Raw genomic sequence first — 18,950 nt, forward strand, 5'->3', positions numbered from 1 at the left:
GATTTTTTTTCTCGATGCACTTCTGATCTCTCCAGAGACAGTGCAGGAGACCGAGACGGGAATGATGGACAGGTAATGAAGAACAAATCCCCCTTTTCTCCGGGTTCTCTGACTTCATTTAGCGGCCACTGCTAAACAACAAGGTCACGTTGATCCTGTGCGTGTGACAGAAGGAGAACCAGAGATGAATAGAGAGCATAAAAACCGAGCAATCCTCCGGCTCCCTTAGCCATTTTCCCTCCTTTTTCCCAGCGGACACAGCCGGCCAGCATCAATTATTAATGCTCCAAACAGCCATTTCGTTCATAAATTATACACAACAAAGAACCCAGAGAGAGAGAGAGAGAGAGAGAGAGAGAGAGAGAAAGAGAGAGAGAGGAATACATTTGGAATTGTATTCTCTGTCATTCTGTGTGTAAACATGTAGAGTTGCTAAGAAAATGCCTCATCTGAAATTCAAATGTAATTTAAGGCACTTGGGCGTCTCATTGCTTTTTCCTACCCATCAGAAAGCAGTCGCTACGTGACGTGCCATATCCAAGAGATGATGAGTTTGAAAACTAACTTGCTTCATCCTCATCCTCCTGCAATAAGTCTGCGTAATGTTCTTTTGTTTTTTAAGGTATGGTTTATTCAGATGAAATTCAGGTCTCACCGGACCGCACAGGCGTCTGCTCGCTCAGCTTTGTGAATAATAAGTAGGATACATAAAGCTTATTTTGAAAAGTTTGGATTGCTGAAGAAAGTTCAACACCTTGCAGGCACACACACAAACACACACACACACATGCTTGACTTCTATTTATCAAAAACATACACTGTCGGTGTAAAACAATATTTCACAACAGAGTATAATATAAAGAATATACAGAAAATACAGAAAACTAAATAATAAAGATAAAAAAAATACAAAAATACAAAAAAGGAATTACCTGCAAAGGGAAAATGAGAAGAGAATATATGTATATATGTAATAAATAAAAGAAAAAAAATAGAAAATATAATTACCTATTTATTATTATTATTATTATTATTATTATTATTATTATTATTATTATTATTATTATTATTTATTTATTTATTTATTTATTTATTTATTTTACCTAGGTAGCAAAAAGATGATTACATGATTGCATGAACAGGTAGCAATAGGAAATAATATATTGAAAATGTAAATAGTTTTAAATAAAAATAAATAAATAAATAAATAAAATATCATATATAAAAAAGTGTTCTGATAGTATGTATATGTCTTTCCTGGTTCATCTATAAGATGTGTCGTTGTGTGTATGTGTCTAGAGCTCTATTAGGGATGGATAAGTACTAAGTAATAAGTTCCTCTCATCTCTTAAATAGTTTTGTCTCCGTCCCAAAGGACTCGTGCTAATCTACAATTAACGCATGTGTGAGCTATAATATGTAAGTGTCGTTTATGTTCCCCAAGGATCGGCCCCGAACCTCTGTGTATCTCTGTCTCTCCTACCTCCATTCCTGTTCTCCCTCCATCAGTAATTGAGTGTCTTTTAAAAGAACCGTGGTGTGCTATAATGGTGATGTTTCCGTTTCGCATAACAAATCACACTTCAAAGTGAGCTCGCAGATGGAGAACAAGAAAGACGAGGAGAAAAGAGACAAAGAAAGAGACAAAGATGTGTGTTTGTGTGTGTGTGTTTGTGTGTGTGTTGGAGGTGAGGAAAGGGGGGATTGGTTCTGGGGTTTCATTCTACTTTATTTACAAAGAGTATCGACTGTCAAACGGTGAGTGTGTTATATATCCACACAGACGGCTAATTGTGCCGAGACAGCACTTTGTTACACCGGATATGGCGCAGATTTCAACCTGACATTTCAGTGGCCTTATGAAGGTTGTTTAATCTACTGTTATTGTATCCTAACAGCATCAAACCATACATCACGCTGACAGAGAAATATGGGCCGCTGAAGATACGGGCTGAATGTGTGTGTGTGTGTGAGAGAGAGAGAGAGAGAGAGAGAGAGATGGACAGGGAATGAAGGATATATGAAAGGACTGCTGTCTTCTGATCCATAAAGAAGCTCAGCTCTAATTAAAAACATAGGAGAGATCATTTCAGACTCTACACAATCATCTGTGTGTGTGTGTGTGTGTGTGTGTGTGTGTGTGTGTGTGTGTGTGTGTGTGTGTGTGTGTGTGTGTGAGAGAGAGAGAGAGAGAGAGAGTTTCAGCAGTAAGCCATGCTGTCAGAATCAATACCACAGATTGTACTTTATCTATAGTCATGCTCTTTTATCAGCTCTTTCCACAAAAGCTTAAGTTTTGTCTAAAGCAACACAATACCAAGTCTCATAATTGTAGTGACACATTCAAGACTTTGCAAAAGTACATTACAAACAAAAAGGTGTACAGAAGAATACAGTGGGTTGCAAAAGTAATCGCCCCTTAGCGTCTGTCTTGTTTTTCTGCATTGGAAACATTAAAGGTGCAATATTTTTTATAACTATTTCTGTTTTTACCATGCCTACTAGGGGCAATATTTTTGTAAAGACTTCTCCCTAAAAAGTCTGAAGTATGTCTTCAAAATAAAGGGTATCAAGCCCCTATGACCTGAAACTTTAACCACTAAAATTCTGTGCAAGGTCTGTTTAAAAATACCAACGGTGTCCTGCCTGATTTTAGGTCAGAAATCCGGCAAAAAAAAAAAATTCATCAGTTTATTCTAATTGAAAATGTCCAGTAAGATGAGCTCCATTCCTTTGGCAGAATGGAACGACAGTGCTGGCATACTGTTAAAAGTGAAACGTTACAGTGAGTGTTCCGGTTGTCAACATTGTTGTCATGTTTAGTGACTGGTGGTCCAGAAGTTCTTGTGAAAATGTAACTGTCTGTAGATAAACCAGATAAACAGACACCCAAAGTAGTGTATGCAGGACTGCTCCGATTACACATCTGTAGCAAAAAAAATAAAAAATCTGGATCAAAACCTAATGATTTGCTTTGAAAATGTCAGTCTCTGCTTTGGGATTTTTATACAGTGGGCTGAAATTAAGAGACAGCTCTTTAGTATTAAAATTTCTGCATGTAGTGTCTAAGATATTCTTCAACCACATTAGCATTAGATGCAAGATATAGCAAGACGTGCAGTGATATTCTATACCTATTTGTGAATTTTGCTTATTTTCATTTAGGGTGCAAATAATTTTGGAGCAATAAACTAAAATAGATAGCCTTGCAAATGTCAATCAAGATCCATATCCATGGTTGTGTTACCTGACCTCTGACTGATCTGATGCTTCTCACAGCTTTGTGTCATCCATTTCCACCATCCTGCCAATGTTCCTGGTGTTGGCCTTCATGTACACGGTTTGCCAGACCATCAAAGGTCTGGTCCTGGAGAAGGAACTGCGGCTGAAGGAGGTTCTCCGAGTGGTGGGTGTGAGAAATGGAGCGCTCTGGTTTTCCTGGTTCACAGAGAACATAGTATTGCTAACAGTGCCATGCGCACTGATTAGCATAATGGTAAAGGTCAGTGTGAGCCATCAATGAGTCAATCAAAAACGAATCAGAATCATACCGTATCATTTATCAAATCAAAGGAATCAGTTAATCAGTAGAATAGTTACAGTAAAATAAATCAGCATTGCCCACAGAGCACGCGGGCTAGTTATAAAAAGTAAGCTTTGCTTTAGTACTTTAGCCTGATAGCTCATGCATTGTTGAATAACAATAAAAAATCAAATCAATTCCTTGCTCAGTGAAGGCTAAATGTAATTCAGCACATCTGCATTGTTTGAGAGTGCTGAAGAAAAAGAAAAAACGCTTTTTAATTTCACTGGGGAAAGTATTAAGTGTTAAGGTTGAGTGGCCCTTTATTCATGAAGTGGCCGTGCTTTGTGGGTTTGTCGCTTTTGCTCTCGGAGGAAATAATTACAGAAACATTAATGTGGAACTGCAAAAAAAAATCATACCCTGAACTTTGATTCCTGAATTGTGTAATTATGTTAATTGATGGTATGCATGGTATTAACAAGGTGAACAATGATTTGTGATAAGCTCCGCCTTCCCCGGCAGCCCGTTTGCTTTCTCTTTTTTTTTTCAGTAATGTGTCATCTGTCATAAAAAATGTACTCTCATTTTTAGGAATATGTGTCTCATTTAGTGCTACAGAAGATAAAGTTTGGTGCTCTGAGCTGCATATTTGCATCCTGCTCTCTAACAGACAGAGTCACATTATTCTGTTGTTTTCTAACTGCCTCGAGTCATCCAGACCGTATATATGAGAACAGATCTCTTTACGGTCTGACGCAGCGCCACTATTTCATTCTCCTCCGCAGAGGGCATCCTCATTTCTCTCTTTCATTAAAAGAAAGCTTTAATGAATTATTAGGAGCTAAATTGAAGGCCTCTGTAATGCCGGCGGAATAGAATAAAGAGACGGTTTGCCCCGTTTAGACGGCTAAATCAATTCTGCGCAGTTTAATTGGAGAAAGCTGTAGTAAATATAATTCATATCACAGCAGTGGGAGGAATGATAATGCACCCATCAGTATGATGGCCTAGCCAGCCAATCAGCCGTTTATTAACGTTAATCAAACTAAATTGAGTTAGTGTGCTGCTTCTTAAGTGGCGAGTGTGTGTATGGGTATTATAAACTAGCTCTAAATGAGAATTTCATGCTGATCTGAAGTGTGTTAATGTTGTATGGGTGGCAGTGATGGTGTTATACTGCAGTGCAATCACTCCAAACATGTATTTCTGAACGTTGCCTCTGCACACCTGCACGTGCATACAATTATCCAATCATGTGGCACCATCATGCAGATACAGGTCAAGAGTTGATACCTAAATTACAAATCAGAACGCTAAATGTCTGTGTGATATCAGTAATTTGGACACTCGTAATTCATGTTGTTGGTTCTTTAGGGATTTTTAACATGCAACAGTCTCTAGAGTTACCGAGTCTATCAAGGCAAGCAATAAGAATCCAAACGTTGTGTTCATGAAAGAGGAAGAAAGGATAAAAAGGTCAGGCTGGCTGGAGCTGACTCAATAAGCACTCTTGATAACCTTGTTTGGCAGAACGGAATCTCAAAGTTCACAACAACATCAAACCATAAGGTGAATAGACTACAACAACAGAAGACCACATTGAGGTCTACTCATAGATACCAGTTACCCCTTCCTGACCTCTTCTGCTCGTCAGACCTGACTGATCTATCCTGCTTCTGGTTGCAGTACTTATCACATGGAGGCTGCTCGCTGCTGCTGAAGATGGTCTCATAAGGACATTTTAGAGATACATGGGATTACCTTTGATAGCATTCATTCGAAACCATGAAGATGTCTTTGGACTGCAATTGCTACAAACAATTTACCACTCGCCTGAGATAGGCACAGGCTCCCCGTGAACCGAGAAGTTCGGATAAGCGGTAGAAAATGAATGAATGAATGAATTTACCACTCAAGTCTCTATAAGTGACAATGTGTTAACACTAGAGTGAATTTTCTGATTAAGCCAAAGTTTTTGTCCATATAATACACAATTATAGAAGGTAAACAATTACACTATCCTGTGTTAAACAAATTAAACACAGTCTGGTTGAGTCTGGTTCTGCTCAAAGTTTCCATATACTATTGTCTAAGGAAGTTTTCATCATCACCTTTTCACCATCACCTTAGAACTGTGCAATTAAAATTTATCATTTATGTCCATGCGGATTTGTGACATTATCCATAAATAAAAGCACTATACAAATTAAAAAGCTATTGAACTGAGTGTCCTCAAAGAACAAGAATCTAACCTGGTAATCTTTCTGTATATTTTTAGATCCTGTATTATTTTGTCTTCATCTTAAGCCCTTGACCTACACCTGCATGATGTTATGCATTGCATACTCTATCACACGATTGTAAGGATTGTTGCATAAAAGTGTTCAAGGTGACTGTTTAACAAAGATTTGTGTTTATTACCGTATTCAATCCACACTGAGTTGTTTCAAGTGAACAATATTGAATGTTCTCTGTCTTGCCTACGAAGCTTTTCGTCAGACTTACCTGGCTGAGCTTTTTCACCAATAAATCCTCTCATGTGCCCTACTGAGAGGACACTCTTCAAGGTCCTTACCTTCAGAATGACCTCCATGGGTGGTACAAGATTTAGCAACGCAGTTCCAACTCCAAGACTGTGCAATTCTCATTTTTCAAATCTTGATTGAAAACCCACTTCTTGCCACCAACAGTGATATTAGATGGAAAAAAGGTTGACAATGAAAGTATTAGGGCTGAGCAGTGCATTTTCTTACAAGGTCTCATCTCTTTTATAATGTTCATACTGTGTTTCCTATGAATACCAAACATGGCTGAAAATCATTACCCTTTCTTTAAAAAAGCATGAATGGTTTTTGTCATCTGTCCTTTGTGTAATTTGTACACCCAGTACATAACCAGTACATAACCAGTACATATGGAAAAGAAATCAGCCCAAGTCTCTCTTCTTTATAACATTGTTTGGATTTTTCTTACACATGATAACCCTAACCTTTGCCTCACACTTCTGGGGTTAGGGGTTTGAATAGCACCTTCACCCTGTTGTGCATGGAGGTTAATTGTTCTCCATGTAATTTGGGGGTTTTATCTGGGTACTTTTGGACAACAGGCATTGAAGGCTGATTGGCATCTCTAAAATTGCCCAAAGTGATAGTGCAAATGGATCCAGGGCATCCCCCTTGTTGTGACCATGTTCCATAGGATAGACTCCAGGTTCCCTGCAGTAGTGGATCTACTATTAGTGCTAGCTGGAAAGAGAGTTAGATTTATCCTTATTCTAGACTAAAAGGATGTGATTCACCATAGACACTTTTGCTCACAGAGAACAAGCATTTGAATGGGTTGAAACACTTGTGTCAGTGAGAAAGTATTAGCTAGCGCTAGTTGAAGCTTTGCATCCATAGTAAGTGCTATTAGCATGGATTTTGTCAAGGTCAAGGATTTTTGTGTGTATACAGGTTGTTGTGTATTTGATATACTTGTATTTACTCAAAGAAGCCTCTACATGTCGTACCAAGGGCTAGCATGGATATATCATTAGCATGGATGTACTCCAAAAATATTCATAATAAGGCAGTTGTGTATTAAGATACATGTGTGTATGAATTTCTGTGTGTTTTATAGGTTCCTGCGCTCATTATCACGCTCACTGCCCATGTACATGACATTAGCATGGATCTACTCTGTAGCGCTCATAGTGAAAGGGGTGGTGCAGGAAAAAGAGCTCCGTCTAAAGGAGACAGTTCGAATGATGGGCCTGAAGAACAGCATCTACTGGCTGAGCTGGAGCATAAGCAGCTTTATTCCTCTCTGCATCAGTGCACTCCTTCTCACAACCATCCTCAAGGTGATTAGTGCTAATTTGCTGTGATTTAATGGCAGCCATTTTGACAACACTGGAGTTGTGCAATGCAAAAGCAACTCACTGGAAAAAAAACCCTACCAGGAACAGTTGAAAAGTAAGGCCTGAGTTACTTTCGGATTGTTAACAAAGCCATAACAATGGAGCTTATTAGCATTGCAAACAATATGCCGAGGGTTAAGTTTTCCCAACAGGCTAAATCTAAACACCTGTTCCAGGGTCGGGTGGTTCAGCCACAGCTCTATTGAAGCATGCTGACCTTTGGAGGGACCAGGTGTTCCAGGGTCAGTTTGCCGGAAGGCCCTGCAGCAGCACAATGCCAGTGTTGGAAGGTGGCCGTGTGGCTCTGTAACGTGGAGGTTAATCATCTGAAGCAGCAGGCGAGAGCATGCGAGAGCCGTGGCTCTGTGACCCGCTGATAATTCTCAGCTTCATACGTGCTCTCGCAAGCTGTTCACTCCCTCCCTTCCATAGCCACAATGCCAAGGTCTTGTCTAATCATCTCAAATGAGTCTTTTTAATCAAAACCCCCTGCTCTAACCTCCCCAATACCCCCTCCCTCTCTATATTTTCCTGTTCTCAGCGCTGTGTCATTTTTCAGCACCCCATGCATTAGCAATCAGTTGCTTTTGTACGTGATGCTCGTGAGTCCCCGGTGGCATGTTGTTGCGTCTCTTTTCTAATTGTGACATGCTGAGAAAGCCTTATCGTCTGTGTGTCAGCTGATGCATGCGCAACAAGAATACACTTTCATTAGCTTTACAGCATGAATTATTCTAATCGAGCTCATCTTGCGAGGTTCAGAGGCCTTAACTCTGGCCTTCCCGACTTCTCTATGAAAGGGCCATACGTTTCTGCATCTCTCTCTTTATCCATAGTATGGGAAGGTTCTGAGATACAGCGACCCATCCGTGATCTTCGTGTTCCTGATGGTGTTCTGCCTAGCCACAGTCATGCAGTCTTTCTTCATCAGTGTCTTTTTCTCACGAGCAAATCTGGCTGCCGCCTGTGGGGGACTCATCTACTTCCTCCTCTACCTACCCCATGTGCTCTGTTATGCCTGGAGAGACGTCATGACCTTCCGAGCCAAGCTTGGCACGGTGAGTCTATGTTCTTTGTTATCCATACCTATATAACTGTTGTTGCTATGGTAAACCTAAATAATAGGATACTAAGTGCATTCTACTATTATTTATTTTTGTTAGTTATATCTATTATTTTTATAATAGCTAATAGTTAACCTAGACAGAAGACAGAAGTTTCCACCAGGTACTCCGGTTTCCTCCCCCTGTCCAAAAACATCCCCTTTAGACTCATTAGCATCTTAACTTTGCCCATAGTGTGTGAATGAGTGTGTGTGATTGTGCCGTGCATTGGCCCGGCATCCCATCCAGTGTGTCCCCCAGGTTGTGCCCTGAGTCCTTCTGAAATAGACTCCAGACTCCGAATGACACTGTAGTATAAATTTATTTATTATAAATTATTTATAAATTTACTCATTAATAAACTTCTGTAAAAAATACTTATTCATTTATCTTTACTAAAGTATCCTAGGTATTCATAGATCCAGGAACATTAGTCATGAGGCAGAAATACACCCAGACTGGGACATCAGTCTGTAAAAAAATTATAAAACTTGATTATACGAGTGCAAAAAAGAAAAAAAATAAAAATAATTATAGAAACTATCTGTGTCTGTTTCTTTGGAAGTCACAGTCCAGGATAGATGGAACATTTACTACCAAATGGCTTGAAACTTGAAAGATTTGACATTTCAAAGAGAAATAAATAAATGACGATGTAATACATACGTAGAATACAAACAAAAGTTCAAAATTAATTTTTTTTTGTGACACACATTCATCTACATGTTCAAAATGATAATGAAAAGGCAGAGCCTTTTGAGCACTTTGTCTCACATGACACAAACGTGGGTGGAAACACATCAGAGCGCGAGACGCAGTGTGTTTTCCACGCATGGTCAACCTAGCGGCTATTGTTCCAAATCAAGAATAATAGGCGGGTGCTTTGGCCTTTGAGGTGGAGAACAGTAATAAATGGTGCGTAGTGGCTTCACTCTCGATTCGCCTCATCCAAGTGACCTTTAGCTCACGTCCTGCTTATTCATCCTGTGGAGTGTCCTTTAGATAGAGGGAGGAGGAAACGAAGGAGAGAGCGTTTTAATCTTCATCGCCGCATGCCTGCAGACAGAGAAAACAAGGCATGTGTGTGTCTGTGTGTGTGAGTGTGTGGGTTTGGTGCAGTCAGAAGATTCTCATTGTGTCGGATTAAGACTGACACATCACCCTCGTTATGGCTGCACAGATTTATAGCTGTGTTGTCTAATGATACTGTGTGTATGTCAGCCCATAGCTGCAGGGTGTGTGTGTGTGTTAATTGTATGCTATATGCCTTTGTTTTCATTGGTCAAAAACAGCACATCCCAGTCACTGTGTGTGTGTGTGTGTGTGTGTGTGTGTGTGTGTGTGTGTGTGTGTGTGTGTGTGTGTGTGTGTGATTTGGAGGGACATTTTGATGTGACTCCACCGCCGGCCCTCTGTGTAAATGACAGCTTCTTTCTTTTGACAGGAAGCGTCATTGAGTGAGTCACTGCACCTCTGACGGAGAGAAAAATATACTGTTCACATCAGTCTAGGCATGTGTCACAACTGTGTGTGCCTGAGAGAGAGAGAGAGAGAGAGAGAGAGAGAGAGAGAGAGAGAGAGAGAGAGAGAGAGAGAGAGAGAGAGAATTCAAGGAACAATAAGATAATAAATGATTTACAATAAGAAGATACCGGAATATACACTCACTTAACATTCAGCCTCATTTATCAAGCTTCAGACAAAGAAGAAATGTATTCATTTGTAAGTCCTTTGCAGGAATAAAAATTCACAAGAAATGTGCTATGATGGACTTCATTCAAGTCCACTTCATTTTCCGAAGTTTGTTAGTATTCACGCTAATTGAAATCAACTGATTAGCTTTAAATATAATTGGTAGAATAATTGCAGCATTTTTAAATACGGATTACAATGTCAGGTTTAACACTGCATTCACCAGCTTCCATCCATCTTCCCCGTTACAGATATATCATGTTCACATGCTTTGTTGTCAGAAAGGACATGAAACACTGTACAACACAAGGGTTATTCAGACATATTACTTCTGCTTAATTTTGACACCATAACACATACAGTATGAGTCAGTCAGCCTGTTGATCAATAATGGTATTTTTTTAAATATAAGATATTTCTATAGTGTAAAAATATAAAACATGCATAGAATGGTTGCTGATGCTAATGGTTACAGAAAAAGAATATGAATCGATTGGCAAGCACTAATAATTAGCTACATTTTGAAAAATTACAAAATCTGTGATTCAGTATAGAAAATTTGAGACTCTTGGTAACTCAGTTAAAATAAATTACAACTTCCCTGTGGGCAACTCGTATTTACAATAATTCTGAATCAAATAATCTTATTTGATTCAACCACACCTATTACTTTATTATAGGTAGTTATCATAGTTATATATAGTTATCAAAGATAAAGGACTTTATCATCGTTGCTCAGTTGTTGATATAGAGAACTTTTTTGTTTTGGTGAGTTTTTCTACGTTTGTGCATTTTAAACTTCCTCTAGTCCCAACAACTGGTGTGGGTTTCAGCTAGCATGCTAACATGACCTGATTTCTGCTAGCTAGGCTAGCTAAGTTCATTAGCCTCAGAGATCTGTATACAGTAGTCTCATCTTTTAGCTAATAAGCTACAATTCTGTGAGTAGTTCATTATATATACGCTATATTTCTGCTGAACTGCAATTACGCTGTTTAGAAAAAATCAACACTATCTCACTACGCAGATATGATTATTTGTATACTTATGTTAATCTATAGATTAACTAATTAATCTATTGTGGATAGTGTTTGGATTTTAAAGACCTTTCATAAAGACTTGAATGAAGAACTTTCTTTATTTTTGGTACTTGGGGGTTTTTTGTAAATAAATAAATAAATAAATTATGACAAAATATTTTAATAATAATCACAATCACATCTTGTGGTTCACTTGCTATAAAAGCTACACTAATATTTTAGAAATCTCAGTTAGAGTTGTGTAACTAAGTTCAAACAGCATTCACTATCAAAGTAATGTGTAGATTTTAACACATATTTAACACATAGTTTTAACACAAAACAAAGGAAAGAAAAAAAAGAAATAACAACAATGCTAAACAGTGTAACATACCGATTGTGTTAAAGATAACACAAAATGAGTGTTTGTTGTTTTTAACATTAATATATCCTCAGTAGATATAGTTCATGAGAAAAGGAAGCACTCAGCATAAGGCAAAAGACCCAAGGCACTACAATTTTTTTTGTTTGTTAGTTTTTTTTCTTTAAAATTGACATAAAGGTTTATGCCTGGTCAGGATCACAGAGCTTCCAGTTACTGTAGGCTACTAGTTTGCTCACATTTTGTGAAAAAGAAGCAATTACATTTGATAGAATGTTTTTTTACAAACAAAACTAAGATGGTTCATAAAGGCAAAGTACAAATGACCTCCACATTATATACAAAATCTTAAGTCATTCTAGATTCAAAGAAGAGCATTGAATCATTAGTGACACACAATCATCTTCCTTCCAGACTTACAGTCTTACACTCACACTCTCCTGCTTTTTTCTCTGTACCCGAGAGGAGAGTGCTTTATATCTGGAAAAAGAATGCACTCCAGTTAAGGGCAAGGCATAGCAGTGCCATTGTTTTGATAACGTATTCACAAAACTGCATTTGGATGAGGAGAATAATTTACATTTATATTAATGACAGTCAAGGGACTATGTCTCCTTGGGGAGAGTCAGAGAGGGCTCGGTACACCGCTGGCATGCCAAACACAATTACACACCTGCCCACTGTGTGCGTGTATCTGTGCGTGCGTGTGTGTTTTTGAGAATTAGCAAGTTGCTAAGTTGTTGTAAGTATATTTACCTCAGAACGATGTGTTGTGGAAGATGATTTCATCTGTTTGGACATCATGTATGTACTGTACTGTATGAGCCGTACTCAGGTAACCAAGATAACACACATATTTTATATCAGCGACAAGCACAAGTAACATGATATTTCCAATTAAGATGTCAGCATTACAGCTGATTTAGAATTTGAGGCTACAAGGGACACAGACCCACCAAAAGATAGGTGACGATTGACTTTAGATGGTCGATTGATGACCGTTTGCCAATTTGTATGCTGTTTTTTTTGACTAAACATATTTAATGTGGCTTATGGAAATAATAAACAGAATATGCACAAATAAAAATGTAATTTTATCTAGACTTTATCTCTCCATGACGGTGTCCTAGACTTTTAAATGTGAAAAAACAACCCTGAAATTTTATTCAAGGTTAAATGTTTTGTTATTTTACATTAGACATGAACCTTCTCTAAATAAGTAACAGTAAATAATATGTAAATAAGCTGTAAAATCCTGTAAAAGTGCAAATTTTATTTTTTATAATTTTAGATAAAATTAGATAAAAAAGATAAAATTGCAGAAAACTATATACTATATACCATAATACAAAATGAAGAGTTAGAATATGTTTGAAAATGCACGGATCTAAAAATTCGATCTATTTTAAATTAAAGGCTGGCATTACGTGTGTCAATATATTTCTTGTATGCATGTACAGTATATGGCCAAACATTTCTGGACACCTGACTATCACAACCATATATCCGTTTTGCAAATCACATTCCAGATTTTGTCTCATTTCCCACAAATCTGGGAAGGCTTTCTAATAGCTTTTGGAGTGTAGCTGTGGAGAATTTGTTCATTCAGCTACAAGAGCATTACTGAGGTGAGACACTGAAGTTGAGAAAAGAGGCCTAGGGTTTAGTCAGTGTTCTAGTTCATCCCAGTGGGGTTCAGTGGGGTTGAGGTCAAGGCTTTATGCAGGTCACTCAAGTACTTTTAGTCCAACAGATTGGGGAAGAACCAAATACAAATGTGATGGTCAGGCCAACGCAAACATTCAGCCATATTGTGTATTTGTTTTTGTGTGTGCAGAGTTTGCTGTCATGTGTGGCATTTGGTTATGGCTGTGAGAATTTTGCCCGATATGAGGAGCAGGGCATTGGCATTCAGTGGAAAAACATCATGCTCAGCTCTCAGGATGATGACCCTTACACCTTCATTGTCTCTATCATCATGATGCTGATTGATGCACTGCTCTACTGGATACTCACATGGTACATCGAGAACGTCTTCCCAGGTGAACACACATTTCTTTACTTTATTAGACTGATGACATCATTCTATACACTTTGCTGTAATGCGCTCTTTTCCTAAATCCCAGGGCAGTATGGAATTCCCAGGCCTTGGTATTTCCCATTAACCTTTTCTTACTGGTGTGGTACACCGGCTGGGGCAGATATAGAGCAGGATTCTCTTGATGCACTGGAGGAGCAGAATGGTAGACATTCTCACAATCTCCTTTACCGATATATGCATCATTTAAATGTGTTGTGTTGATTCAGTAAGTGTATTCCTATAAAGGTAACAAGGATAGATTCCAGATCCTCCTAAACTAGGATGTGTTTGTGTGTGTGTATGTGTGTATTACAGCTTACCTCGAAAAGCCTCCCTCTAACCTGAAAGCTGGTGTGTCTATAAGGAACCTGGTGAAGGTGTATAAGACTGGAAAGAAACTAGCTGTGGACAAACTCAGTCTGGACTTCTACAAAGACCAGATCACATCATTCTTAGGACATAATGGTGCAGGAAAAACTACCACCATGTGAGTCCTGAAACATATATATCTCTTATATATACATATATATCTTATCTCTCTGTAAATCAGATGGTGTATTTATGTTTAACAAGGTCTGGAGACAAAACAAAAAACAATAAGACTGACGATGTTGTTAGAGGAGGGGTTTGGGTAGGGGTGTTAGAGGACAGATATAAAGCTGAAAAAAGAACAGGAAAGCTGATTACAAGAGCATTGGCTGGCTGGAGAGACTGGATGTTTACCATGGCTGGTGTCGTTTGCAGTTTACTCATTTATTCATCTGTAATAACTGCCTTATCTTTGTCAAGGCTGCTGCACTGGCTATGGATCGAATGACTTTTATGTGAATTTGCTTAAAATTTGGATCAAGCTCTGGATAAAGTGGCTTCTGAGAGTGAATGAATAAATATTGAGGAAAATAAGTCTGAGGGTGTGAACAAAAAAAAAAAAAAAGCTTGAATAGCTCTGGCAGATTTCTTTCAGGAGCAGCCAGTAGAGTGGAATTTTAAAACCAGTCCTGTGCACATCTCTACAATTTATTCTTCGATATGAAAAGAATCATCTTGTCTGAAATATATTGATTTATTTTGGATTATGAAGGTCTTATTCACTGCCATGATATATTGTCCTCACACTGGCAACTAGTTAAACAGAACTAATTGGTCACCACATGTGATGCCAGTCCATTATGTATCATAATGTTCATCACAATTTATGTTGACTCTTGATCAGATTGTTTCAGTTTTGGTTCACTGAGCGACGTACACCAAGGTGAAAATAAATAAAACGCCTATGTAATTATCATGTAATAAAATAAAAATGGATGTAATTATGTCATGAATTTCTGGGACTATTCCCTGCCAGACCACCAGAGGAGGTGCTGGCAGGTGTTTTCCCACCTGTGTCTTGATATCCCTAATGTGTTCTTCTGTTTATACCTGCCCTGTTGTATCTGTCTTTGTTTATCATATCGATTTTGTGTGTCATTTTACCGGATTATTGTTGTGTATGTATATGTGTATTATAGTTTTATGTTATGTTGTATGTGAATAAAAAGTATGAAGAACTTATAAAATAGCTCTTGATTTAGTCTGTTTGCTTTGCTCTCCTCAGGTCCATTCTGACCGGCTTGTTTGCCCCAACGTCCGGCACGGCTTATATTAACGGCTTTGACATTCGCAAGGACATGGACAGTATACGCAAGACGCTTGGCATGTGCCCACAACACAATGTCTTATTTAACGAGTAAGTGCCAGATGTTAGTCTGATGACTTCATGACACCAATGGAGATGGAGGTTACACAGGTTTATTTACACATCAAGAGATGCCAATCACCTTCATGGAGTCTGTTGGATCAAATAAATATCATCATAAAGCAGCTTTAAAAAAATCTGTAGAACGGTTTAGATCCTTAATGAGCAAGCCAGAGGTGTCAGTGATGAAGAAAAGCTCCCTGAGGCAACATAAAGCAGACTCAAAAAGCGTACTTTATCACAGAAAAACTTAAATCAAGCTGTACAGCATGTTAAAAGGATGTTTATTATGAGAAGGTTGTGAATAGCGGCCCTACGTTGAGCACAGGACAGGTTTCTATGATTACTGCAGCCGTAAAAGAGATTACTTAGATTATCCTTTAATGCAAGGGTTCGTCTTGGATATAAACTGCTTTTTGGGAAGTGCATGTCTTAAAAGTATCCTTGAGGGGCCATTTCCAGCTGCAGAACATGAATCATGTGCAGAATCTTCAAGCATAAGAAAAAGGGCATCAAGATAAATCCTGGAAAGATGTTGATTACAAACAATAGTGTAAGCATCGATGCACATATTTTCTTTTAAGAAGGTCAGCAGCTCTGAGGCTAAAGTGATCTGCTAGATACTAGATCTTTAGGTTCTAAATTCTGCAGCTGGACAGCAAGCTAGACCTTGAAGAAAATCCCTCAACCTGCCAACAAGAACCACTTTGTAAGATTAGCCTGAGTTGGTAAAATGACTTTTTATAGACGTGGGTGCCTAATTTGCCAATATTCAGTTTATCCATGATGTTCAGAGTATGATGTTCAATATTCAGTGTATCCATGCTGCTTTCGTAAACTGTGCTGTGAGTCACTTAGGCTAAGAGTACATGCTTCACATGCAGCTCAGAGAAATGCTCGTTTAATGACTGTATTCATGAATGCTTATTGAATTCATGGCTCATTTATTGCAGTCAGCGAGCGCTCGCATTACACACCAGGTCGCCACGATTTTGTTCAAAACGCACACTGAATGCTATATGAGAATGGATTGTACCTAAAATGCTCTGCATGACTGCATAATGCATGTGTGTGTGTCTATGTGTCTGTGTGTGTGTGGTTTCTCAGCCTCACTGTGGAGGAGCACATTTATTTCTATGCCCGTCTCAAGGGGAGGAACTCCAAGGAAGTCAAACAGGAAATAGATCAAATGATCAAAGACGTCGGGCTGCCGCATAAGCGCAAGGATCTTGCCAAGAACCTTTCAGGTATAGCTTGAGTCCTAATTTGTGCTAGTGTGTATGTGTAAGAGTAAGAGGTTTATTTTTATAGTGTGTGGTGTGTTGGGTAATAGGTGGGATGCAGAGGAAGTTGTCGGTTGCCATAGCGTTTGTGGGCGGGTCTGACGTGGTGATTCTGGACGAGCCGACAGCAGGAGTGGATCCATACGCCCGGAGGGGAATCTGGGAACTGCTGCTCAAATACAAATCGGGTCAGGATGAGTTTGCTTTTGGTTTTGGTTTGTTTCAAATTTGGTGCATTTTTGCACCTTGTTGATTTTTTGTACTGTTCTATAACATCTATAATTACCCAAGAATGTATTGAATAAGATTGGAAAATTATCCAAGGATAATTGCAGATGATACCAGCAATGAGATACGACTCAGCCAGCTAGCGTATCATCAGTAATATGTGAATATTATAGGAAACACCTATATCCTTCAACAGTTAAGGCAGTATTTATGGCCTGGCTTCTTGAATGTCAGTCTATATTAGTGCAACCATCCAAAAACATTTTTTTTCTGCATACTTTGCTTGACTGATTTTACTTTACCAGAGCTGAAAAACACCACCTATTGATTTCACACATTCTGACAAGATGTTATACCCTGAAATAAAACCTTTTTGAAATGATTTAATTCAAATCCATACATCCATTCCACTTGATTGAATCGAGTAACATTAACACCATTGGTATCCGTCATACGACGTCAATTTTTTTTCATATGACGTCAAGAAAATTAAAAACCAAGCTCAGAATCAAAACCACGACACCGGTCTTTAAAACAAAAAATGATACTATAAATGTTTAAACTCCCTAAATATAATACGACAGTTATATTTCCCATCAGTAGCAACATCCTTGTGAGATTTCTAGTCATAGAAACTTGTATCAATTAAGTTTAGTCGAAGCACTGGAACGTTTTGTAGTGAAACGTGATCTTTTACGTAAATTATCTCCTTTTTTTTTCACTGTACAATCGCTAACGAAAATTCCAAGGACACTGATTTATAAACCAAACAAAAGAATAAGCAATTCACCAGGAAGCATATCCACCCTTCTTTTTTTATTAAATTACATGACCGATTGATGTCGACTCAATAGTTTGCCCAATGTCTCTAAATAAATTCATCTGTTTCAGTCAAAGAACTGAGAAGCAGCAAAACTAAACACAATGGTGATCTTGTCTGGCTGTCGGGATTACTGCAGAAGAATAGAGCTTTCTTTTTCTCTCTTATTCTTTGTTTTTCTTCGATTTGATCTGATTAGCCCTCATGAACAATGATGTTACCCTACTCTTGATGCTCTTGCAGAATTTTAATGCCCCAGAGCATTGTCCATAGAGACAGAAGGTTAGCCAGACAGAATCAATTTGTTAATTAGGTTTTAATAATAAATTGATTTGGAACACTGTATTGGTTTTCATAACATGGGACATGGAAATATATTAATGGAAAAAATGAATAGAAAATAATGAAAACCATAATTTTCTCTCCATCTATTCTTTCATTCCTCTGTTAGATTTTTTTTTTTTTTCCATTATTAAATCTTGGACACTACAGCTACAAAGACAGCACATGTACAATATATGACTTTATTGACCTTTCAATGCATAGACCCAAACTTTTGAACACTTGCAATCCAAGCCCAGGGATTGTCTATATATTTCTTAATTCTCTTTTATAGCAGATAATCCTCAGTAGTAACACATAGACATTATGTCTTTAATATACAAGCTTAAGGCAAAATGGATTGTATATTAAAATTACTGTAATATTCCACACTTTTTTCACTGAATATTGTGTTTTGGGAGTGTAGTTTAATTATCAAGACTTACAACCATCTTGACCAAGCACATGCATTAAAATAAATAAATAAACAAAGAATTAAACAAACAAACAAACAAACAAATAAATAAATAATAAAAGGAAATAACATTTACTGATAGGTTTCTCTCTTTTTAAAATTTTTATTAAAAAGTACACAAAAAGCACAAAATCTACACTACAATAAATCACAAAGAAAAACTTCATGTGCTTGGCATTGTGAATAATTACTGCAAATTATTTCAAGAATCCAATTATTTTAACTAGCTCACTTAGCTAATTTGCCTTAACTTAGACAATTAAGTAGCTTGTATGGTTTATTAGCTTATATTAATTATACATGATGCTGTAGCAGGATTTCGATATAATGAATTTAACACAGAATTTTTTACAAAGCAACAGAGTGACATCTTAAGGTAATAAAG

General features: G+C 37.8%; 1 protein-coding gene across 1 annotated transcript in view; it reads left to right on the forward strand.

The window, feature by feature from the left end:
- LOC132841765 (phospholipid-transporting ATPase ABCA1-like) overlaps positions 1-18,950 on the forward strand; it is a 139,332-nt gene that overhangs the window by 62,591 nt on the left and 57,791 nt on the right. The window contains exons 15-22 of the mRNA XM_060864281.1: positions 3,280-3,502; positions 8,264-8,485; positions 13,461-13,665; positions 13,750-13,866; positions 14,019-14,190; positions 15,298-15,429; positions 16,546-16,685; positions 16,772-16,909. Coding sequence (XP_060720264.1) covers positions 3,280-3,502; positions 8,264-8,485; positions 13,461-13,665; positions 13,750-13,866; positions 14,019-14,190; positions 15,298-15,429; positions 16,546-16,685; positions 16,772-16,909 — 1,349 coding nt within the window. The remainder of the gene's footprint in view (positions 1-3,279; positions 3,503-8,263; positions 8,486-13,460; positions 13,666-13,749; positions 13,867-14,018; positions 14,191-15,297; positions 15,430-16,545; positions 16,686-16,771; positions 16,910-18,950) is intronic.

Source organism: Tachysurus vachellii, chromosome 2, assembly GCF_030014155.1.
Source record: "Tachysurus vachellii isolate PV-2020 chromosome 2, HZAU_Pvac_v1, whole genome shotgun sequence".
In the NCBI taxonomy this organism is placed as follows: domain Eukaryota; kingdom Metazoa; phylum Chordata; class Actinopteri; order Siluriformes; family Bagridae; genus Tachysurus; species Tachysurus vachellii.